General features: G+C 60.0%; 4 protein-coding genes across 6 annotated transcripts; 2 read left to right on the forward strand and 2 right to left on the reverse strand.

The window, feature by feature from the left end:
* Positions 1 to 197: 197 nt before the first annotated feature.
* On the reverse strand, positions 198 to 2,422 carry SYNGR2 (synaptogyrin 2). Its single transcript, XM_021534157.2, has 4 exons — positions 2,272 to 2,422; positions 1,849 to 2,086; positions 1,437 to 1,576; positions 198 to 1,336 (listed from the first exon to the last, which is right to left on the reverse strand). The coding sequence occupies exons 1-4, from the start codon at positions 2,374 to 2,376 to the stop codon at positions 1,139 to 1,141; spliced, it is 681 nt and encodes a 226-aa protein (XP_021389832.1). The 5' UTR covers positions 2,377 to 2,422; the 3' UTR covers positions 198 to 1,138.
* Positions 2,423 to 2,498: 76 nt separating this feature from the next.
* On the forward strand, positions 2,499 to 9,725 carry TMC6 (transmembrane channel like 6). Its single transcript, XM_031506365.2, has 21 exons — positions 2,499 to 2,605; positions 3,308 to 3,364; positions 3,488 to 3,606; positions 3,908 to 4,039; positions 4,149 to 4,307; positions 4,423 to 4,528; positions 4,627 to 4,723; positions 4,813 to 5,067; positions 5,326 to 5,516; positions 5,597 to 5,735; positions 5,886 to 6,041; positions 6,228 to 6,403; positions 6,552 to 6,633; positions 6,912 to 7,009; positions 7,160 to 7,255; positions 7,402 to 7,477; positions 7,727 to 7,860; positions 8,204 to 8,380; positions 8,569 to 8,647; positions 8,785 to 8,863; positions 9,054 to 9,725. Exons 2-20 carry the CDS (start codon positions 3,309 to 3,311, stop codon positions 8,854 to 8,856), a joined length of 2,400 nt encoding a protein of 799 aa, XP_031362225.2. The 5' UTR covers positions 2,499 to 2,605; position 3,308; the 3' UTR covers positions 8,857 to 8,863; positions 9,054 to 9,725.
* Positions 9,726 to 11,249: 1,524 nt separating this feature from the next.
* ARL16 (ARF like GTPase 16) lies at positions 11,250 to 12,490 on the reverse strand. The gene is made up of 5 exons (XM_077787428.1): positions 12,403 to 12,490; positions 12,254 to 12,308; positions 12,055 to 12,168; positions 11,742 to 11,857; positions 11,250 to 11,590 (listed from the first exon to the last, which is right to left on the reverse strand). Exons 1-5 carry the CDS (start codon positions 12,486 to 12,488, stop codon positions 11,419 to 11,421), a joined length of 543 nt encoding a protein of 180 aa, XP_077643554.1. The 5' UTR covers positions 12,489 to 12,490; the 3' UTR covers positions 11,250 to 11,418.
* Positions 12,491 to 12,555: 65 nt separating this feature from the next.
* Positions 12,556 to 21,786, forward strand: HGS (hepatocyte growth factor-regulated tyrosine kinase substrate). 3 transcript variants are annotated; one of them, XM_021534097.3, is made up of 21 exons: positions 12,556 to 12,645; positions 12,964 to 13,048; positions 13,435 to 13,510; positions 13,920 to 14,012; positions 15,840 to 15,963; positions 16,838 to 16,890; positions 17,335 to 17,403; positions 17,580 to 17,704; positions 17,929 to 18,007; positions 18,095 to 18,193; positions 18,392 to 18,487; positions 18,811 to 18,849; positions 18,934 to 19,077; positions 19,214 to 19,427; positions 19,616 to 19,788; positions 19,928 to 20,068; positions 20,146 to 20,317; positions 20,395 to 20,528; positions 20,784 to 20,900; positions 21,032 to 21,127; positions 21,218 to 21,786. In XM_021534097.3, exons 1-21 carry the CDS (start codon positions 12,609 to 12,611, stop codon positions 21,320 to 21,322), a joined length of 2,271 nt encoding a protein of 756 aa, XP_021389772.1. In that variant the 5' UTR covers positions 12,556 to 12,608; the 3' UTR covers positions 21,323 to 21,786. The 3 variants fall into 3 exon arrangements, with proteins under 3 accessions (XP_021389772.1, XP_021389773.1, XP_031362215.1); XM_021534098.3 differs by having other exon boundaries at positions 19,217 to 19,427; XM_031506355.2 differs by having other exon boundaries at positions 17,929 to 18,193; positions 19,217 to 19,427.
* Positions 21,787 to 22,303: the final 517 nt, after the last annotated feature.

The following is a 22,303-nucleotide window of genomic DNA, read 5'->3' on the forward strand; positions in this document are numbered from 1 at the left end:
AGGGTGGGAGGGCTGCTCAGACCAGGGAGCATGAGGAGGGTGGCCTAAAAATAGCCACCAGCATGAGTGTGCCGTTTGCAGAACAGCAGTTGGCAGGGGCTGCACTGCCCCACCTGAAGCTCCAAGCCCTGAAGGGGCAGAAGGAAGGATCCTTTTCTGCTTCCCCTGAGACAAAAGGCATATGGTGGCTCACATGGTGGCTTGGTGAAAAAGTTTATTCCAACCCTACAGTGACAACTACTTGAAGGCTGGCCCCAGCAGTGATGGCCCACACAGCTGCTGGGAACAGCTTTATCACAGCACAGCAGCAAATACAACCCGAGACAACGGCCCGCAGGCTCCTGGTGTGGCTGGCAGGCAAGAGCCTGTGTGTAGGAGTGCAGGAGCTCAGCCTTGCAGCAACACAGGCAGCACTCGGGCAGGCACACGAGGGAAAGAAAGTGCTCCAGGACTGTCCTCAGCCATGGCCCTGCTGAGGGATCTCAGTGCTTGTTGCTCCCACAGACCCCAAACCGCATCGTCCAAGCACCAGCAGTTCTAGTGCAGGCTGGAGGAAGGCACAGCACGACATTAGAGAAAACGGGGCTTTGGCAATAGTTCGCCCAGAAGCAGCTGATGTGGGAAGGCACGGGAAGCCAGCACAGGCAGGAGCTGGTCCTGGCTATGCTATGGCAATGAGAGCGAAAGACAGCATTTGGGGGAATGCAGCCAGCAGGGCTGAAAGGCACTGGAGACAGGATGGGCCAGGGCAAGTCACAGGGGCAGAGCATGGCCAGGATCAGGGGTGTGAACTACAGCCCACCACCAAGGCACCACAGCAAAAGCAGAATCTTGCACATGCCAGGGTTGCCCATGCACCCAACCTCATGCAGCTGCAGTGTTCACCCAGCAGCTGCAAATCATCATGTGCTAAATCACCCACCAAATCACACACTGGGCTCTGGACCCTCCAGTGAGGATCTCAGCTCTGGGACCAGACAGAAGTCCCTCCTGCACCCCAAGAAAAGGCCCAGTCACCTTCAAAAAAAGCAGCCATCACCCTCCTGCCCCACTGTCCCCTCCAAGTCACAGATCCCTCCCTCCCACCCCACGAAAGGAATTGCACTGGTACAGCTGTCCCACGGGTTCCAGCCAGGACTCAGTACACTGGTGGTGGTTGATAGCCCTCCGGGGCCTCTGCTGTGTGCGTGAAGGGTGGCTGCTGGTAGCTCTCATGGCTAATGTTGGGATAGCTGGAGTAGGGAGTCGGAACCCCCGGGCTGGGGTCAGCATAGCTTTGAGCAAAGTCCTCCACTCCCATTTTGTACCTCTTGTAAGCGAAGGTGAGCAGGAGTCCCTGCAGAGAGAAGGAGGAGCAGCATCAAGGCCGTTCCAGGCTGTGAAGCGCAGGGGGCCCCTTTGCAGTCCCCCCAAGTGGGGCAGAGTGGTTCACTCACCCAGGAGAAGATGGAGAAGAAGCTGAAGGTGATGGCAGCGCGGGCAGAGTCTGCTCCAATGTACACATCCTCGGCCCGTGTCCAGGACCACTGGTTGGTCAAGAAACAGAAGCCGATGAACCACAGGAAGGTCCAGAGACCTGCGGAGGGAAGTGGCATGAGGGGCCAGGGCTGGTCCTGCTGCTCCTGGGCAGTCCCGGGCGCAGACCCTGTGCCACCGTGCAGGCTGGCGCAGGCACCCGCCCAGGGGCAGCCACTCCTCGGGGCACTCAGCGGCAGCTGCAGCGCGTGGCCCGCGGGCAGCGCGCCAGGCGGGAGCGACTGACTCCCTTCGCCAGGCACCGGCGGCCACGTCACGGGACAAGGCGGCCATTGTGGCAGCCACAGGAGGCACAGCCCGCGCCCCCGGTACCTGAGAAGCCGAGGTCGGCCAGGACCAGGTACTTGCGGTCGGTAGTGTTGCTGATCTGGGGGAAATAGACGTCCACCATGAAGAAGAAGATGCAGGCGAGGAAGGCGAGGACGCCGATGCCGATGCCGTAGCGACAAGCGTCCTCGTTGTGGTTGAAGATGCAGTAGAGCTGGGGGTCCTCGGGCAGGCTCATATAGCCATCCCCGACCAGGCAGGCGAACACGATCAGGGCGAAGACCTGCGGGGCGGAGCCGATGTCCGGTGGGCGGCACCGAGGCCGGGGGGGGCCCTTTGGGGGCTGCCTGTCCTGGCGGGCGAGGGGCACCGGCCTGCGGCGGGGAGACGCCGTCCCGGCGGGGCTCTCCCGTCCCGTCCCGTCCCGTCCCGTCCCGTCCCGTCCCGTCCCGTCCCGTCCCGACTCACCGCGCTGACGATCCGCGCCAGCACCTGCGGCTGCTGCACGAAGCGGACCAGGCTGAAGGCACCGCCGGCCTTGGCCGCCCCGTAAGCGCCTCCGCCGCCCTCCATGGCGTTCCGCCGCCGCTCCTGCGCGGCACCGCCCTGGGAGGGCCGGCCCTTGCGGACCGGGGCGCCGGGGCGGGGCGGGCGGGCTGGGCCCGGCGGGACAGGGGCTCCCCCGCCCGGGCATAGAGCGCCGCGCCGCACCCGCGCCGCATCCCGCTCCGTCCCTCCTTCCGCCCCGGTGTAACGGAGGACGGGAGCGCCGGCCCCACGCCTCGGCCGCCGACGGACACCGGTGAGCGCAGCCGAGGGGAAAAGGGGGCTTCTGGGGAGCTCCCGCCGCCTCCACCCGGTACCGGGAGGCGGCAAGAGGGACGGGACGGACAGGGCTCGGCAGCCCCCGCCCTTCCCGCAGATCCGCACCCACGCGAGCCTCGGTCCGGACAGCCGGCGGCGGGAGCGCCGGCGAGCCTTCCGTCAGTTCCCGGCTCGGGGCGAGCGGCGCCTGATGGGGAGCCCCGGGACGGCCCCCTGCCCCGAGCAGCCTTAGCCCGCCCCGGGGTGGAGGAGGGAGAGCAGGGGAGGAAGGAGGGACGGAGAACACGGCGAGGGGCGAGGGGGTCTTTGCTCCGATGTGTCCTCTTAGGGCCCTTCCCGAGCCGAGCTCCGGGACTGGTGCTCGCGGGCTTCGTGCCCGGCCCGAAGGGTCCCGGGACGGCGGGCGGAATCCGCTCGGCTGTGGTACCGCCCCATCCGCCCTCTCTCCCTTCCTGACGCCGGGCTGGGCTTAGCCCGGGTTAGTCCCAGTTTAGCCCCGCGGACTCCGCGCTCCCGGCTGACCCCGGCCTCGCACGCCGCGGCTCCGGCTCCGTCCCGCAGCGCTTGGGAGCCGCGGAAACCGGGGGAGCCGCGGTAAGCGGGGGCTGGTGGGGGCTGGGACCAGTGGCGCTCGTCTGCTCACCACGGCAGGGCCCGTGTAACCCGCTCGGCCTCGCAGGATGTCCCAGCCGCCCTCCATCACCCTCCACGTCCCCGAGGGCTCCGAGAGCGATGGGTGAGTGTGACCTCCCCCGCTGCCCTGCCTTGCCCTGAGACCTCCATCCCAGGTACGATGGGCTACGACCTCTCCCCTGCAGGCACTAGGTGTCTGTGCCACCATGTCCCTATGTTCCTTCAGCCAGGAGCCCAGTCCGGACAACGAGAGAGCCCTGCACACCTCATTCCACCAGCTCATTCTGGAGCAGAGCAGTTTGATCGAGGCAGGTCTGGAGCTGGAGTTGCAGGAGAGAGGCAGAGGTAAAGCACTGCAGCCTCAGCCAGGGCAGGCTGGGGACAGTGTGTGTGCCTAGGGCCATCCCTCTGCTTGGGCCAGCTGTGTCAAAATGCTGTGGCCAAAGCATTCATAGGAGCCTGCTGATGCCTTGGCCAGTGCAGAGCAGGGCAGTCCAGGGCAAGTTGGATCTTGGTGACACAGAAAGCATTTCTTGAGAAAGGGGTACTATGGGAAGGGCACACACTTAGCCTCCATGCTAGAGCAGAGCAGTGGGGACACAGGGATGAACCATGGCCTCTCTGCATCCTGCCTTCCCCCTCCCAGAGTCCCCATCCCACTTGGCAATTCCAGATGCCTGTGCCATGGCCTGGCCAGAGCCCGGGCAAGGTGAGGAGCACCCCAGCTACTCCTCTGCATCCCTGCAGATCTTGGCCAGCATGCCCAGCCGCACCATTGGTAGGTGCCGCCCACTTTCCCACCCTTCCCCAGCTCCCAGAGCCCCTTGGAGCTCTGCCTGCCCTGCTTTCCTGCAGCTGCCCAACCCCTGCTCTGCTCTGATCCACAGGACGCAACCTCGGGGCCATCATCTCCCAGTACTGCAACCGCACGGCACGGCTGCGGCGCCAGTGCAGCCGCCCACCGCTGCAGCAGCTCTGCCGCATGGCACGGCCCAGCCTGCGCCAGTATGACCTGGAGACTGACCCCACCAGGGCCACACTGGAAGGTGAGGGTCCCCCAGACTGTGAGAAGGCAGTGCTGGCCACTGTCCCTACACTGGGTTAGGGACAGGCAGGCTGTAACTTGGCGGACCGTGTCCCACTGAGCCCCTTGTGCCCCAGAGAAGCGGCGCCTGCTGGTGAAGGAGCTGCTGAGCCTCTCACCCAGCCAATGCAGCCACATGCTGCTCACCATGCCCCTCAGCCTGGCAGAGAAGAGCATCCTCCGGTGAGACCCCTTCCATCGGCACCAGCTGGGTAGGGCTGCCGCAGCCAGAGTTGTCCCAGGAGCTGTGGTACGTTCTAACACCCCTCTCTTCTGGGCAGGCGGCAGCTGAGCGGGCGGAGGGGCCCAGTGAGGCAGCATGCCCATCACTGGTCCCCCTTCTCACCCTGTGGTTGGTCCAAGGTCTGCGTCAACCTCGTAAGTCAGGAGCACAGGTCTGCACAGAGGTTGGGAGGGATCCAGTGCAGGCTCCGGCCCCAGTGCTCTCCCCATTTTCCTCTCCCCAGGGCTGCCGAGGTCTCTGGTACAGGCTCCTCTCCCTGCTCCGCACTGCGCAGCCCGGGCACTATGCCCTGAAGCAGATTGGTGGCCGCTTTGGCTCCAGTGTCCTGTCCTACTTCCTCTTCCTGAAGACACTCCTTATGTTGAACTTCTTTTCATTCCTCATCCTCCTGGCCTTTGTGGTGGTCCTGCAGGCCGTGTACCCCACTGCATCAGTCAGCCCCCAGCCCTTCACTGGCCTCGAGCTCCTCACAGGAGCGGTAAGCATGGTCCAGGCACCCCCAGATCAGGGGCTGCACCAAGCCTGAGGGCAGCCCCACTTTCCCACTGTAATAATACCCCAACTCTTGCCCTTGCACAGCGTGGGCCACAGGACCACCAGTGCTGTGGGTGCACAAGGTGGTGCTGCCCCTGCCCAAGGCTCTGTGTCCCTAAGGCTGGCACAGAGGTGCCAGGCTAAGCGGGAAGCTGTGAACACTGCCGAGGTCACCATGGAGTCATCGTGTGCTTTCCTGCAGGGCTACTTCACGCACTCGCTGCTGTTCTACGGCTACTACAGCAATGTCACCCTAAATGACCCCTGCACCTCCAGTCCTCAGGGCAGTGTATGCCCCTTCACAGCCCCCTTGCTCCCATACAATTTGCCACTGGCCTACCTGTTCAGTGTTGGGGTCTCCTTCCTTGTCACCTGCATCCTGCTGGTGTACAGGTGGGTCAGCGGCACCTGTGGCACTGTCAGCCTTCCCCTTCAGCCAGTCCCAATCCCTGATGCCCTTCACCTCGCTGCAGTGTGTCACGCTCTTTTCGGGAGAGCGTGGGAAGCTCCACAGGGGACTTGGCCATCAAAGTCTTTTGTGCCTGGGACTTCAAGGTGATCCAGAGGCGCTCGGTGAAGCTGCAGTGCGAGAACATCTGCACCCAGTTGAAGGTGGAGCAGCTGGGCAATGCAAAACCCTCAGACCCCAACCTTGCTAGTGCTTTGTCCATCGCCCCTCTGGGTCCTGCTGTGCTGCAGTGGGACAAAACCTTGCTCCAGACCCAAAGCGGATTTGGCAGCTCTGCTGCTGCTCTCTTGCAGGAGCTGCTGGGGGAGCAGCGCTCCCGCTCCCATTCCCAGAGCCGCTGCCAGTGCCTGGGGCACTGCGTCATAATGCTGCTGGCCTGGGTGCTGGCTCTGGGCTCGGTGTTGGGCTGCGTGCTGGCTGTGCACTACTTCTCAGAGCACATGCACATGGTGAGTGCCGCCTCTCACCCTGGGATCCTCTGTCCTGGGGTTGGAGGGACAGGGCTGGGATACTGGGGAGAGAGGCAGGGACAGCCCCACTGCAGCTGTGCTCCTGGCTGGGCATTTGCTGCTCTCCCCAAGGACACCACGCCTGGCTGCCAACAGCTGTGAACTCAGCCAGTACCTGCTCACCAGGTTCAGCAGGGACAACAAGCACGGGGCAGTGGCAGATTGCAGCAGGAAGCCATTCTGCTGGTCCTGCCCCTTGTGGTGTCCCTCCTCAATGTCTTGATGCCGCACCTGTACAACTTGCTGGCGATGTGGGAGAAGCAGGACTCCCCAGTGACACAGGTCTACGTGGCAATCACCAGGTGGGCTGGCTGGGGCTGTGGTGGAGGGAGTGTTCTGCACCTGCACCTGTGGCAGGCAAGGAGGCTTTGGGGCCAAGCACCCCATCTGTGGGGCTCAGCCCTTCATTCCCCAGGCTCAGGGACTTCTGTCACTGCTCCTGCTCCCCAGGAACCTCATCCTGAAGATGGTGATCCTCATCCTGCTGTGCTACCACTGGCTCAGCCGGAGCGTTATCTGCTCGACAGAGGAGGTCAGCATGGGGCTGTGCAATGAGCTGGTGGCATCTTCCTTATTAGATATCAGGAGAATTTCTTCCCTGTGAGGGTGGTGAGGCTCTGACATAGGTTCCCAGAGAAGCTGTAGGTGCTCCATCCCAGGAACTGTTAAAGGCCAGGTTGGAAAGGACTCAGAGCAACCTGCTCTAATTGGAACGGTGTGTCTGCCCATGGTGGGGAAAGAGATGAGCTTTAGGGTTCCTCCCAGCCCAAACCATTCTGTGATTCTATGCCACACTTGATTGTCCCCCAGTGCTGGGAGACGTGTGTGGGGCAGGACCTGTATCGCTTCATGATGATGGATTTCATATTCGCCTTGCTGGATACGCTCTTCGGGGAGCTGATCTGGAGGTAACGTACCCCAGGACGTCCCCCCACCAGTGTGGCATCCCTGCATGGTCTCAGCTCTCTGGTGCACCCAGCCTCTGCTGCCATCAGAGGGAGAAGGTGGGGTGTGAAGTCCCCCCAGGCAGTGTGGGAGCAGAGTTCACTTCCACCCAGGCTAATTCTGGAGAAGAGGCTGAAGACAAAGCAGAGGCCAGAGTTTGATATTGCCCGAAATGTGCTGGAGCTGATCTATGGGCAGACCCTGACCTGGTGAGATGTTTCTGCCTGGTGGGGCTCCTTCCTCTGCTGGCAAATGCCTTGTAGTCCCGAGGAGCCCTGTGGGTGCTGTAGCTGTGCCCACCACTGTGTCCCCTGGGGCTCAGACCCAGGCAAGCTTGTCTTTCCCCTGCTCCCAGGCTGGGCATTCTCTTCGCTCCACTCCTGCCAGCTGTGCAGATGCTGAAGCTGCTGCTGTTGTTCTATATCAAAAAGGTGTGATTCCCCCACCTCCTGCAACTCCTCATGGGGTGAACTGTGGTGACACTGTGCCCTGTCACTGTCAGCCTCTGCTGCATCAGTGGCACCGCATGGAGCAGCCTCAGCCTTGTCCTTATGGACTGAGGGGGCTTTCTGGGGACAGCGTGTCCCTGAGTTCACTTGGCTCCCAGTGGGTGGGACGGAGGGGACAGCAGGGAATGCTCTCCCGGAACTGGCAGTCCATGGGACACTGCTGTCTATCAGACCAGCCTGATGCAGAACTGCCAGTCCCCCAGCAAGCCCTGGCAAGCAGCACGCATGAGCACCGTGTTCATCACTCTGCTGTGCTTCCCCTCCTTTCTGGGTGCAGCTGCCTTCCTCTCCTACACCATCTGGTCGTGAGTACCTACGAGGCTGTGGCTCAGGGTGCAGGACCCCCGGCTGCCTGGAGGAGAGGCTGGGGAGACCATGGCCCTTGTCCCTGGCATCCCCCAGCTGCAGGCTGTGAGGTGCTGCCCCAGGCAAGGGAGGTGCCTCCCTGCTGCTGGCCCATGCTCACTTCCTCCAGCTGTTCCTGCTGTAGGAGGCAGGGATGAGGACTCCCTTGTCCAGTCCTGGGGATGCTGGGGACAGTGAGGCTGGGTCCCTGGAGGGCTGGACAGACAGGCAGTGCCCTGATCTGGGGCCAGTAGTTGCTGGGCTGCCCATTGCTCTAAACACCCTGTTGGTCTGTTTGCTCAGGGTTCAGCCATCAGAAACCTGTGGTCCCTTCCGCGGGCTGGAAACCATCTACAAGTCAGGGAAGAGGTGGGTGCTAGTGCTGGAGAAGTCCAACCCCAACATCACCTGGTTTGCCTGGGTCTACCAGCACCTGTTGGAGAACACAAGCCTCCTGTTCTTCATGTCTGTGGCGCTGATGTGAGTATGGACCTGAGCCCAAAGCTGAATCCCGGGCCCTCACTTTGAAGGTCCTGCTGTCACAGCCCTCAGTGGGTCTGGGAGCCAAGGTGTCACCCCAGAGTTCTGTGCCCCATCCCAGTGCCAGGAGCACAGTGTCCCTCAGCTTCCTACCTGGCTACCACCATCCCACCCTGTTGTCGTTGCAGAGCTGTGATCTACTTCAACATCCAGGTGGTAAGAGGCCGCCAGAGGGTCATCTGCCTGCTCCAGGAGCAGATTGCCAATGTGAGCACTTCCCCTGCCCATCCCCACTGCTTCACAGCCTGCTCCAGCCGCAGGACTGCCAATTTGGGCTCTGGCCCCAGCAGCGCAGCCACTCAGCCACCCCAGTGCTGCTCACTGCGCTGTCTCTGACGTTGCAGGAAGGGGAAGATAAGGTATTTCTTATTCAGAAGCTTCACTCCGTTTACGAGCAAAGACACAGGCGCTCCTGAGTGCCAGGTGAGGCCAGCATGAAGAGCAGTGGGGAGGGACTGCCAAGGCACCCAGAGCTCAGCCATGTGCACAGATGCTCCTCTGCCTGTCCCAAGGGATACACAATCCTTGGTGTTTCTGAGGCCCGGGGATGGGGAAGAGGATGGAGGCAGGTCTGGGACAAGGACTAAGGATCTTACAGACTCTCTCCTATTAGTGTCAAGCTCCATAGGGAGGAATGGGATGGAACGGACTCTGCTTGCACCTGGGACTGCATCTGTCCATCACAACACAGCGCTGGAAGCTGAGGAACCATGGAGTGCTGGGGAAGATCTTCCTCTTGGCATAGCCAAGGACCCATTGGGACATGTCACTGGGAATGCTGCATCACAGGGATGCAGGTGCTCTGCTGCCTGGAGCTGCTGGGATGCAGAGAGTACAGGACCAGGCCTGCTGTCACACCCCAGGACACAGCTCCATGCAGGACTGCCTCACCAGGACAAACCTGCTCCGTCAGGGCTCACTTGTTGCAGAGAACAGCCCTTCAGCTCTCCCTCCTGCCAGTGTGCCCTGGGCTCTTTTCAGAATCCTTTGGGGACCATGGAGTTTGCTCCGCAGCCACCTTCATGCTGCCTAGGGGCAGCAGGCATGGAGCCAGGAGCTGCCAGGCATGGACCGAGCTCCAGCTCAGCACCTGGCTCACCAGGAGAGCACCTAGCTGATTGCAGTCCCACAAACAAGGTCACTGGGCCACCCCCAGCAGCCCTGCACCCACTGCCCTGGCTGATGGGACAGACTTGGAAGAATCACTGTGCTGCTGAGTGCTGGGTTGGGCAGGGACTCTGTGGGCTCAGGCTGACCTAGGCTATTAAAGTGCTGCTGTGCAGGAGTGCTCTGGCTGGTGTCTGGACCGGCTGGGTAGGAAGCAGGCAGGTGGGGTTGGTGTGTCAGTGCTCTTCGTGGTGGTGACTCAGCAGCAGTGTCAGGATGTGCCTGGGCTCCTTGGCAGGGCCTGCTTTCCCATGGGGGCTGCCTGAGGCAGAGCCCAGTTCAGCCTACACTGCTGGAGTTAAAGGCCACTGCCACCCCACTTGCCACTCACCATCACAGTGCAATAGCTGCAGCCCCCAGCAGCAAGAGCCACTCCCCTCCGTGTCATACTCTTGGCATCTGCAGGCCCTGGGATGGCACCTGTCCCAGTGCCACAGCACTGACAGGCCCAGGGCAGCGTGTGCTGTGCCATGTGCCAGGCACGGGCAGCCCCAGTCCCCTATGACTTGGCACCGGGGCTGCCAGCTGAGGCAGCTGCCTGCCCAACTGGGCTGGGCCACCAGTGTGGGCACAGGGCAAGTTATCGGCACGGATAGACACTGCTTAGTGGTGTGGGCACAGAGCAGGTTCTCTGTACAGCCCCAACTCTTCCTGGGGTGCATTAGGAAAAGCATTGCTTGCACATCAAGAGAGGTGATCCTGCCCCTCTGCTCAGCCCTGCTGAGGCTGCAGCTGGAGTGCCATGTCCAGTTCTGGGCTCCTCAGGACAAGAGGGACATGGAACTCCTGGAGCAGGTTCAGCAGAGGCTACAGAGACAATGAAAGGACTGAAGCACCCCTTTAATGAGAATAGGCTCTAAGCACTGGGCCTGTTCAGCCTTGAGGAGAGACAACTGACAGGGGACCTCATCCTCTGTCAGCAGGGAGGTGTCAGGAGATGGACTAGGCTCTACTCCATGGTGCCCAGCAATGGGACAAAAGCAACAAGCAGAAACTGATTCGCAGGAAGTTCCACCTAAATATGATCTTGATGGGTCCCCTCCAATATTCTGTGATACTCTATCAGAATGAACTTCCTGTGCCAGTGACAGCACACTGGCACAGATTGCCCAGAGAAGGTGCATCCTTCTCACTGGAGATAGTCCAGAACTGTCTGGATGCAATCCTGTGCCATGTCCCTACTTGACCAGAGAGATTGGACCAGATGACCCACTGTGGTCATTTCCAGCTTGACCCATTCTGAAATTGCCTGAGGCCAGGTGAGTGCTGGAGAGCAGCCATGGGCTGGCATTTGCTGTAGCTTGTGAGACATCTCTACTGAAGCATCCCAGTCACTGGTCTTGCCCTAGCTACACCCAGGTCACCCAGTGCCTCCCCAGGGTCACCCCACTGGGCTGGCATGAGGCTCACACAGCCAGAACTGCTGGCAGGAGCCCCCCATGCACTCAGTCTTAAACCCAGGGGGCCTTACCCACCTCTGCCATGCTTAGCTCAGCTCAGGTGCTGCTGCAGCCTCCAACCCCACTGCAGGAACCCCTCCTGTGCCTGGAGCTGCCAGCACAATCTGGCCTTGGTGGCTTCTGCTTGTCCCTTTCCTAAAAGCCCAGGTTCTCCCTCCGAGCACAAGGCAGCCACCAGCCTGAACAGTTTGGTGGGAGTTTTACTGTGATGTCCCACAGGGATCCAGTCCAACAGCCCAAGGCACAGTCCTCGGCTCTGCTCCCAGTCCCAGGCAGGGCACCTGCTCCTTTGCCACCTCCTTCTGTGACAGGATTGTCCTGGGCTGCCAGAGGCACCTGGCAGGGCTGGGGTCAGCAGGGGTCTTTGAGGGCGGTCCGAAGCCACTGCAGGACATCAGCCAGGCCGGTGCCATCGCGGGCGCTGGTCTCCAGCATCGTGATGGGCTGCGTAGCACAGGACACGATGTCCTGCATGCGGAACAGTGACTTCATCTCCACCAGTGACATGTAGCAGGGCAGGTCACTGCAATGGGGAGAGGGGAGCTGCATCAGCCAAGCACGATGGCTGCCCTGCCCAGCCCAGCCCCAGCTCAGGGGTCTCCAGCCTGAGAAGTGCAGCAAAGAACAGCCACTGCCCCTTGGCACCCCCACCCTTTGGGTGACCTCCTCCTCACATCTTGTTGAAGAGCACCAGGACAGGCACAGAGGCGAGTGGCGCTGCTGAGAGGACTGAGAGCAGCTGGACGCAGGACGAGGAGACCTGGGTGGGGTTGGAGGCATCCACGACGAACTGGAGGGAAGAAGAGAAAGCAGGGTGCGGGTGTGCCGAGAACAACCTCGGGCCGGGCTAGTCCAGAGCAGGGCACGGAGGAGGGAAATCCCACCACGGGGCGAAACCGAGGAGCCAGACCGCCGCCCCGAAAGCCCCTCTCCCCGCGTCCATCCCTCGGGACCGCGGCCCCGGGACGGGTTCCCAGTGCCGCTCACCAGGAGAGCGCTGCACTCGCTGTAGTAGCTGGGCCAGATGGGGCCCATGCAGCCGCCCAGCTCCCGCACGGTCACCCTCCGCGGCAGCCGCAGGTCCGTCAGGTTGGTGCCCACCTACGGGACAGGCACCGGGACCGCGGGCTGCGGCCGTGCCCCGCGGCCGCCCCGCCGCCGCTCGGCCCCGCCGGGCCGCACCTACCGTGGGCAGCGTGGCCGGGGGCTCGCCCAGCTCCGCGGGCTCCTCGGCGCTCAGCTGTGCCTCGCGTTAAGGACACGGCGGCTCGGGAACGGTGCCCCCGGCCGGCCCGCCCGCCCCGTCCCTCCCCGGTGCCCCGTGCCCCACGGATATGGCGCAGCCGCCGCAGCAGGAGGCTCTTCCCGCCGCCCGCCGCCCCCAGCAGCAGGAAGGTGGGCGGGGAGCGGCCCGCCGCCATCGCGGAGCCGCCCGCGGAAACGGCCCTGCCCCGGCGGAAGCCGGAAACGGAAGGGCCGCGGCGGGGCGGGGGGCAGCCCGGGCGGGAGCGAGCGGGCCGGGCCGGCGGCGGGCGGACACCATGGGGCGCGGCGGCGGCACCTTCGAGCGGCTGCTCGGTAGCGGCGCGGCTCCCTCGGCGGGCGGGACGGGAAGCGGGTCGGCGTCCGCAGCGCTTGGCCCTGGGAGCAGGCGGGCCCCGAGCACGGCGCTGGCTGGGCCGGGTCGGGCTGCGGTGCCGCAGCCCCGTGCCGAGGTCACCGAGCGCCCGGGGGAGTCTGAAGCGGGAGGGTTGGTGCTTTCCGGGTGCGATAGGGGCTTGATCCCCGAGCCTCGGGCGGCGCCACGCCCGGAGCGCTCCCGGGAGCGCCGGTGGCGGAGCGGAGCCGCGGGCGGCAGCGCGGCTCACGGCGGCCCCGCGGGTTTGTTCATTGCAGACAAGGCCACGAGCCAGCTCCTGCTGGAGACAGACTGGGAATCCATCCTGCAGATCTGCGACATGATCCGTCAGGGAGACACCCAGTAAGTGCTCCTGGGCTTTTGGACGTGCCGTGGGCACAGCTCTCCTGTCTGCGCAAGGAAGGAGACCCTCGGAGAGTCTCGGACCTGCCAGCCCGTGGTTACACACGTCTCGTTATGCCCTTCTATATGAGCATCAGAGGGGCTGTACAGCACACCCAGACGTGCTGGCATGCTTCGCAGACCCTGGGAGCTGCAGATCACCCCTGACCTGAAAACGTTAGGGAAACTCAAGCCTGAGTGTGCTTATTCCTTCCCAGTTTCCCTCAGTGAATCATATACCCCTGAGCTAGCCGTACCTTCTCTGTCAGGGTGGATTGTCAGAAGCAGGTGGGATCTCCCCTCAGATTCTTGATCCCCTGAGAGCATATCCCCTCTTCCCTACCCAGAGCAAAATATGCCGTCAACGCCATCAAGAAGAAGGTGAATGACAAGAATCCCCATGTGGCCCTGTACGCGCTGGAGGTAAGGACACCTGGCTGGGAGCACAGCAGGGGCTTCTCACTACCTGCCTTCAGGCTGCACAGCTTCCTGCAGCCCAGCGTGCAAACAGCCTCTTCCTGACTCTGGCACAGAGGTTGTGTAGTGGTCAGGCCAGGGCCTTCACGCTTTAGTTCCATCTTGGCTATCGAGCAGGCAAAGCTGAGACTTGGGCTACTTTCCCTGGGGTTGGCTTCCACAGAGCAGAAGGCCCACAGCCCCTCACGGAGGTGAAGGACAGCTGGCTCCTGGTGCAGGGAGTGGGTTGGCATGACCCCAGCACACCTCACTGCTTAAGTACTGCCCCATGTTCAGCCTGTAATGTGTGCTGGGACCCCCACAAGTTGGAGGGGAGGCTGGAAGCTGTGAGCTGATGTTGTCTTGACCCTTGCAGGTCATGGAGTCGGTGGTTAAAAACTGTGGCCAAACAGTCCATGACGAGGTAGCCAATAAACAGACCATGGAGGAGCTGAAGGAAATACTCAAGGTAAATAGATTTATTTTACTGTCTTTTTTTTTTCCTATGGAAACAGCAGCAGCAGGAAGAAATGTATGTGTCCTCCATTGTATCCTCTTTGGGTAAGGAGCAGAAGAGAAATGAAAAATGCACTTCAGAAAAGAGCAAACTATCGTGTAGTGTGAAAGGGTGAGTGTAGGCAGTGAAGGAGGGCCGGAGGGCTTCTGGGATGAGGAGAATGTGGTGGGAGCGGAGGTTTGTCTGCACTGTGAAATGGCAGGAATGTGCTGTGGAGGCCTAGGCCATTCCATGGTAAATGCTCCTGGATGCAACATTCGGGCTGGGACAGCAGAGGAAAACAGATGATGGCCTGGCACCTGTACCAAGGACCTGGGTGAATTCCCTCTCATGGAACAGTGTGAGACACATAAGCAGATAAAGCAAAGGAAAAACCAGCTGGAGCTGCCTCTGTGTCATGGCTGTGTCATTGGTGTGTCGAGTTGTTCAGGAGCTCTGCAGGATGTGACTATGGCTGCTGGCACTGACAGGTTGTTGTTACAAGCTGTCGCCAGTCTGATGCCTGCTGGAGCTTCATGTGTTCTTGGACTGGGAAGTTCCATTAGTGAAGTGGAAATGAGAACTCCTGTCTCCAGCTCCCAACTCAGAACAGCAATGCCCAGACAAGAGCTTACTAGCATCATACTGTTCCTTCCTCACAGCTTCTGTCTTCCACCAGAAATAAACAAACAGGTGACCCAGATCCTAGGAGGACAAGCTGTGTGAGTCCTGTCACCTCACACACCGAACAGGGTGTCTCTCCTGTCACCTTCCTGTTAGCGCTGACTCAATCTCCCTGCAGGATCTTCTCCTGAGGCAGGGACACTGCCATAGCATGACAGCCAGGTGTGGTAGCACAGCCACTCCAAGGGCTGAGGAGATTGAATCAGATCCAGGGATTTTGTGGTTCTCTCAGTCCTTGCCTGCCTCAGAAGTTTCACAACTGTCCTATTCTCCTCCCACACTTGAAACTTTGCTGCTTGTGAACACCTGATGCTGGTAGAACAGTCCAAGTTCTAATGAGGTTCAGGGCTATGACATGTATGGAGTGCAGGATTTTGCCAAATGTTCTAGAAGTTGGAGCTCCAGGAATTGTCACTAAGTGATGCTGTGTGGGCCAAGGTCTTAGCTAAAATCAGAGCTTGACAGTGCTGCTGTGCTCCCTGGGAATTTCTGGAACAGCCAGTCATGTGGATGTGATCACTTGGGCAGCTGATGACACGGCAGCTCTGAGGCTGGCTGAGGTCAGAACAGGCTTGCCAACTTTTCTCCAGGTCCCTGAAGTGTGTTGCAGTTGCCCCTGCCTCCAAAGGGCAGCTATCCCAGCTGTCTTTATTTTGTCAAATCCTGAGGTCACTTGGAGTACTCCTGGAGGGGAAGTGCTGGCACCCTCCAGGCACCCCCCAGCACTGTCAGGGGGCAGGCAAGGTGGGCTGTGCTCTCTGGGCAGCTGGGGCTCCCACCGAGTTCTGAGTGCGGGATGGTGGCTCTGGTGAGGGGGTGGACACATCTGCTAGGCACCTGCTCTAAGCATCAAGGCCACAGCTCTGTTCAGTCAGTCTGTGCTGCTTAAAGGACATTTTGTTGTTTGTGCTGGAGGGGGCAGTGGGGCAGCTGAAGGGGTCTGTTTGTGCTGTGCATTGTCCTTGCTACAGGTTTCTGACAGCTCTTACCTCTCCTGAGTACTTTAGTCTCTCTTTCCTGAGTGGTATTTCTGGCTTCTCTTTAGGGGGTTCACAGCATCCTTTGGGTTTCAGGGACATTGTCTCAGATGCTTTTTTCTCCTCCCTTCCTGTGCAGAGGCAAGTGGAAACAAGTGTCCGCAGTAAGATCCTATACCTCATCCAGGCCTGGGCTCATGCCTTCCGCAACGAGCCAAAGTACAAGGTGGTGCAGGACACCTATCAGATAATGAAGGTTGAAGGTGAGGACTATGGCCACAGGTGAGGGGACACCTGGTGAAGCAGCTCTGCTCTGCAGGAACTTGGCAGTTCTGTGCCTGTTGTGAGCAAAATCTGGACTTGCAGCACTGAGCTCTTCCTTGGCTCCCAATACCCAATGAACACTTCAGGGTGACTAAATCCTGCTGCAGACTTGGGATGGTTCAGTGGTCCCAGGACCAGGGCAGCCTTGCTCTAGTCCTGCAGCCCAGCCAGTGCTTCAGGGCTGGCAGGGAGACCTGAAAAGCCCGAGATGAAACTGTTCTTGGGGAGACTGGAAGCAAGTAATTGTGTCCTCTGGGACGGATTTGCTGTGGGGCAGTTCTTTTTTCACAGGCTTTTGTTCCTGCTCCCAGATGGGTCCATGGTCCCACTTGCTGACACAGTGTTGGTGTGACATTTTCCCTTCTGTGCCAGGAAGGGACTTCTGTCAAGGGCAGGGACACGCTGCTGCCTCTGCTTCCTTCTGTGTACCAGAAACCCTGCAGGCAGTGGCACAAGCTTGGAGGGTCAGTCCAGCATCCTGAGCTGCTGTTGCCAAGCTCTGTCCCTTGAAGGCTGAAACTCACAGCCCTGCCTGACCATTCAGTGGGCTTTATATGGCCCTCAGTTCAAAGTACTGAGAAATAATAAGCCTTGTCCAGAGGCCTGTGATGTCCCTTGTGGATGTGTAAGGGAAACAATTGGGGATTGTCCTTAGACCATGGCTGAGGGGAGCCTGCTTCTGGTGTGTCAGAGGGAGGTGCTGGTCAAAACAAGAGGTAGTGCTGAGCTGGCACCTGTAGCATGAGCTTGCAGGCACATGGCCTCCCTGTGCCAGAGGATTCCTCTCACAACTGGGGTCCGTTTCTCCTGCAGGGCACGTCTTCCCGGAGTTCAAGGAGAGCGACGCCATGTTCGCTGCAGAGAGGGTGAGCTCTGTGGTGGGGGAGCAGCTGGCGCTGTGGGACAGACCTACTTTCCCATCCCCTTCTGCCAAACCTGTAGGTCTCATATTCCTCCATTTTGTGTGGATTGGAGACCTTGCTGGAAGAACGGACCAGGACAGAGAGTCAGACCCATCATTCCTCCTGCTCACTGGCCTTGCAGCAGCTTGGCAGGCTGGATGTGGCAGCAGGGCATTGCTGAAGTGATTGCTGTGCAGTTTCCTAGTGAATCTTGTGCTGACTGGGAAAACATCACAGTCTCTAAGGAACATGAGAGGGGATAACTGGGGATTAACATTTCCTGTTGAGCTGCAGATGCCCCCAGTTTCCCCCATGAGACATGAGAGCCCTCTTAGCCATCAGAGCTCCTGAAAGGGCCACTGCCAATGCACTTCTCCCTCCTTACTCCATTTCCCTTGACCCCTACAGGCTCCAGACTGGGTGGATGCAGAGGAGTGTCACAGGTGCCGAGTGCAGTTCGGTGTTGTGACGCGGAAGGTGGGTGCTGCTCCTGGGTTTCCTGCTCTGCACAGCCCTTGGGACTTGGTGTGTGGAAGTGTGCTGGGGACAGACCATGTTTCCTTCCTGCTGGCAGGGAAATGAGTGTCTGAGTGATGTTGGCTAAAGGAGAAGGAATGTCTTGCCACCACACTCATGTTGCCTGTCCTTCACAGCACCACTGCCGGGCCTGTGGGCAGATCTTCTGTGGAAAATGCTCCTCCAAGTATTCCACCATCCCCAAGTTTGGGATTGAGAAGGAAGTGAGGGTCTGTGAGCCCTGCTATGAGCATCTCAACAAGTCAGTACCCTTTGTGGTGGGTTTCTTTGCCTGCAACAGCAGGGACATTGAGGGGGGAAGCAGGGAAGGTGTGGAACTAGCTCCCTGCAGACCACAACAGGGGCTTCCCAGGCTGTGCAGGCTGGGCTGGGCTGGGCTCTCTTCCTTCCTGGGTGTGGGGTTTGCTGCTGGAACATGGTACAGAGAAGGGAGCATTCAGTCCACACTATCACTTGTCGCTACAGGAAAACTGAGGGTAAAGCTGCTGCCACCTCCGAACTGCCCCCTGAGTACCTGACCAGCCCTCTCTCTCAGCAGTCCCAGGTGAGCAGCTGCCCCATAGGTGATCTGGCGATCCTGACCAAACAGGTTGATCCCATACTGACCACCTCCTTGTCTTTCCACTTCCAGCTGCCTCCAAAGCGTGATGAGACAGCTCTGCAAGAGGAAGAGGAGCTCCAGCTGGCTATTGCCTTATCTCAGTCAGAGGCTGAGGAGAAGGAGAGAATGGTTTGTTCACTGCTGGGGTCCAGGAGGGGTTGTTGCTCTTCGGCCCAGCTGTGCTGGTCCATAACAGATCTCTGGACATGTCCTGGTGTGAGCAAGGCTCGAAGCTTGTGGAATGAGAGGGTGAAAGCAGAGCCAGGCACAGGCTGTGTTGTGGTTGGTTTGGAGAAGCCTCTGAGTTGGCAATTTTCTCTTTTACAGAGGCAGAAAGCAACCTACTCCATGTACCCTAAGGCTGAACCCACTCCTGTCACGTCGTCAGCTCCCCCAGTCAGCACGCTCTACTCCCCACCTGTGGTATGTCCGTGGCAGCTCCTGCACATAAAGTGGCTGGACACAGGCAACTTCCTGAGCCCGAGTCTGCCCTGATTGTGTCCAATTTAATGCCCATACTGAGGGAAAATATTTGCCCTGTTCAACCCCTTGCTCGTTCACTGTGTTTTGAGCAAAAAGATGTGTTCTCAGCCAGGACATAGGTGCCTCCACTGCCTCCCAGCTTGTGTCTCCTTTGAGGTTCAGCACTGTTGGTCATATGTGGCCAGGTCCAAGCTGAACACCTGTGTGGGACCTGGAGATCTCTGGTTTTGCTGAACTACATTTCTCCATTTGTCTCTTTCCAGAATTCCTCTGCTCCCTTGGCCGAGGACATTGACCCAGAGGTAAAGGATCCTGACCCTACTAGTCTGCAGCACAGGCTTGTTCCTGTGAGGAAGTGGTGCTCATTTTCCTTTTCTTCCTGGCAGCTGGCCCGGTATCTGAACCGCAACTACTGGGAGAAGAAACAGGAGGAGGTTCGCAAGAGCCCCACACCGTCAGCACCTCTGTCCCTGACAGAGCCAGCTGTGCAGCCTGGGGAAGCCCACCCTGCCCCTCTTGGGGTGGTTGAGGTAAGAGGAGGCCCAGGCCTGGGTCTGGCATCCACCGAGGGACAAGAAGCACCTGACTATTGGGCTCTGCAGGCTGGCTGCTGACTCTTGGCACTGGGAGGTCACAGCTGACTGGCTGCCCCATCCTTCCTTCCAGCAGCAGTACCAAAATGGTGAGTCTGAGGAGAACCACGAGCAGTTCCTGAAGGCACTGCAGAACGCGGTCACCACATTCGTCAACCGCATGAAGAGCAACCACATGCGAGGCCGCAGCATCACCAACGACTCTGCCGTGTTGTCCCTCTTCCAGTCCATCAACAACATGCACCCGCAGCTGCTGGAGCTGCTCAACCAGCTGGATGAACGCAGGCGTGCGTGGGAGCTGGGGGAGCTGCTGGCCCTGGGTGTGGGTGGGCGGCAGCCAGGGCTTCCACACTGTCAGGGTTCAGCATTCCTGTGACTCAGTGTCACTGGAGAGAAGCTGGTGTGCAGTTCAGGGTGCAGGGGCAGTCCAAGTGCTCTGTCCCCATGTTTCTGAGGCTGTCCCTTCCCTCCCCAGTGTACTATGAAGGCCTGCAGGACAAACTGGCCCAGATCCGGGATGCGCGTGGGGCTCTGAACGCTCTGCGGGAGGAGCACCAGGAGAAGCTGCGGCGTGCAGCGGAGGAGGCAGAGCGGCAGCGCCAGATCCAGCTGGCACAGAAGCTAGAGATCATGAGGCAGAAGAAGCAGGTGAGGCAGGGAAGCATGTCAGGGGTATTCCAGGTTTGCCTGCTCTGTGGCCCAGCCCAGGGCTGGCAGAGATGGCTGCCCTAGTAGGAGGGGTTGTGTGGTATTGTGGCTCCCAGCCACCACAGCCCTGTTCCCACAGGAGTATCTGGAGATGCAGCGTCAGCTGGCCATCCAGCGACTGCAGGAGCAGGAGAAGGAGAGGCAGCTGCGCCTAGAGCAGCAGAAGCAGACCATCCAGATGAGAGCCCAGATGCCAGCTTTCTCACTGCCTTATGCTCAGGTACAGCTGCTGGGGTAGGCTCCCCCTGCCAGGTTCCAGGGATTGTGGCTTTAAGCTGTTTTTCCATCTCTCACCAGCTCCAGGCTATGCCTGCAGCCAGTGGGGTGATTTACCAGCCCTCTGGGCCCACCAGCTTCCCTGGCACCTTCAGCCCAGCTGGCTCTGTGGAGGGTTCTCCCATGCACAGCGTGTACATGAACCAGGCTGCACAAGGGGGAGCTGGGCCCTACGCTGCCATGCCCAGCACTGGTACGTTGGGCAGCTCAGCCGCTGCGGGGAGGGGTGAGCCCAGGGTGGTTGCTCCAACCTCTGCTCTCTACACTCAGATCCCAGCATGGTGAATGCCTACATGTACCAGCCGGGCGCCAGCAGTGGGCAGGGGCCTCAGCAGGGGCCGGCGGTGCCCACCACCACCCCTGCATATTCATCCTACCAGCCCACACCGACACAGGGCTATCAGGCAAGTGAGGCATTGCAGCCTGTAGCCAACTGGGACAAGGGCTGGGGGGTTCTGTGGGGCTGGGCAATGTACCCAAACTCAGCAACGAGATCTCTGAGCAGGAAGGAGGACGGGCTGGTTGGTTCCAGATCTCCAGATATGCTGCTCTTGCTGTGGAAGTGGGCTGGAGTCAGATCCAGTTCTGGGCTCAAGGGCCTTGTCTGGAGAAGTGAGTCATTGCTGTCTGTGCCACCTCTCACCAGCCTCTCCCCACAGACTGCAGTCTCACAGTCACAGAGCATCCCAGCCATCTCACAGGCACCCCAGTCGGGCACCATGGGCTACATGGGCAGCCAGTCTGTCTCCATGGGCTACCAGCCGTACAGCATGCAGGTGAGCACTCCCTGCTGGGGCATGGGTGGGCTTCAGCCCATGGAGCCGTCCTGGGGGAGGTCACCCACCACTGCCCTGTGGGTGCTGCACATACTGCAGCCCCTCTGACACCCACCCCCTCGTTCCCATAGGGTCTTATGTCTGCCCTGCCAGGCCAGGACACAACTCTGAGCAGCCTGCCAGCCCAGCAGTCTTACCTGCCCGGGCAGCAGCCCCTCTACCAACAGGTGAGTGCCACCAGCCCAGGGATTCAGGACCCAGTGGAGCACATACTCTAACAAAGCCATACATTAACAAGGCTGTTTCCTCCGCTCCAGGTGGCCCCAGCTGGGGGCCCCCCCCAGCAGCAGCCCCCACCAGCACCTGCCCCTGGGCAGCAGCCCCCAGGCAGCGGAGAGGCCCAGCTCATCTCGTTTGACTGATTGCGCCCACAGGGCGCAGGGATCCAGCGTAACACTACTCTTCATCCAAAATCACTCTGTACTTCGGCTACTCGTCCTGTCCCCCGGCCCCATGTCCCAGGGGTGGTGGGGCCATTCCTACTGCCAGCTTTGGGGACCAAGGGGCAGGGGTGCAGCCCCGCATGCCCTGCATCCTGGGGCAGCATCCCCCCGGCTCACCCACCCACCCACCCTCGGCAGCTGGCAGCCCTGGGGCCAGGCGGGAGCTGCAGCTCCTGTCGTTACCCCGGGGCTTGTAGCACAGGCCCCAAGGGCGCAGCGCTCCAGCCCTGCTCGGTCCCCAGCTTTGCCCCATCCCTGCTGTGCCCCGCTCCCTGCAGTGCCCTCATGGGCCGGGGGCCCTTCGCTGGCCCGGGCCTGTCCCTGTCCCCGTCCCTCTCGGCGGAGACCGAGCGCTATCGGTGACAATAAAGTGTTGGAACGAACTGCTGCCTCCTGTGCTGGGCGGGGCAGTGCCCACCGGGACATCCTGCCAGCAAATGGGGCAAATCTGGGGTTGCCAAGCGGAGGCAGCAGCTCTGGGGTGCAGATCCCGTCATACTTCACCTGTCGGTACTGGCCAGTTTGGCCACATAAATTTCCTCCCTACAGTGTCTAGAATGTTTCTGTGCTGTGGATGTATAGTCCTAAATTATTAAGCTTTATGGAGCATTAGAATGTATTACTGCAATTAGTGAAAGTCGAAAAGGTAAAATGACAAGGCTTTCAGACTTTATTTTTGTTTCTTTTAATTTGAATTCATTATACTTCAATTTTGCCGTTAACTATGCTGTACAGTGGAGAAATAGAACGAATTCTCCTTCCAAACATTCCAGAGAGGAAGTAATTTCTGTTCCTTCAGACATGAAATTTTTCCTACTCCTATTTAGAAATGATAAATAGTAATGGCTGTATTAGGGTTGATTTTGCTTTCCCACCGGCCCGACGTGGCCTACATCTCCC

Source organism: Lonchura striata, chromosome 19 (genome assembly GCF_046129695.1).
Source record: "Lonchura striata isolate bLonStr1 chromosome 19, bLonStr1.mat, whole genome shotgun sequence".
Lineage (NCBI taxonomy): Eukaryota > Metazoa > Chordata > Aves > Passeriformes > Estrildidae > Lonchura > Lonchura striata.

Excerpts from the sequence above, each read along its gene's own strand:
- SYNGR2 (XM_021534157.2), bottom strand. The coding sequence starts at position 2,376 with ATGGAGGGCGGCGGAGGCGCTTACGGGGCGGCCAAGGCCGGCGGTGCC. Across the intron at positions 1,577-1,848 it reads GGCCGACCTCGGCTTCTCAG|GTCTCTGGACCTTCCTGTGG; the intron begins GTACCGGGGGCG and ends TTCCCTCCGCAG. Across the intron at positions 1,337-1,436 it reads TCTTCTCCATCTTCTCCTGG|GGACTCCTGCTCACCTTCGC; the intron begins GTGAGTGAACCA and ends TTCTCTCTGCAG.
- TMC6 (XM_031506365.2), top strand. The coding sequence starts at position 3,309 with ATGTCCCAGCCGCCCTCCATCACCCTCCACGTCCCCGAGGGCTCCGAG. Across the intron at positions 5,736-5,885 it reads ACATCTGCACCCAGTTGAAG|GAGCTGCTGGGGGAGCAGCG; the intron begins GTGGAGCAGCTG and ends GCTCTCTTGCAG. Across the intron at positions 8,648-8,784 it reads TCCAGGAGCAGATTGCCAAT|GAAGGGGAAGATAAGGTATT; the intron begins GTGAGCACTTCC and ends CTGACGTTGCAG.
- ARL16 (XM_077787428.1), bottom strand. The coding sequence starts at position 12,488 with ATGGCGGCGGGCCGCTCCCCGCCCACCTTCCTGCTGCTGGGGGCGGCG. Across the intron at positions 12,309-12,402 it reads CTGCTGCGGCGGCTGCGCCA|GCTGAGCGCCGAGGAGCCCG; the intron begins TATCCGTGGGGC and ends ACGCGAGGCACA. Across the intron at positions 11,858-12,054 it reads GCGAGTGCAGCGCTCTCCTG|TTCGTCGTGGATGCCTCCAA; the intron begins GTGAGCGGCACT and ends TCTTCCCTCCAG.
- HGS (XM_031506355.2), top strand. The coding sequence starts at position 12,609 with ATGGGGCGCGGCGGCGGCACCTTCGAGCGGCTGCTCG. Across the intron at positions 15,964-16,837 it reads TCAGATAATGAAGGTTGAAG|GGCACGTCTTCCCGGAGTTC; the intron begins GTGAGGACTATG and ends TTTCTCCTGCAG. Across the intron at positions 16,891-17,334 it reads CCATGTTCGCTGCAGAGAGG|GCTCCAGACTGGGTGGATGC; the intron begins GTGAGCTCTGTG and ends TGACCCCTACAG.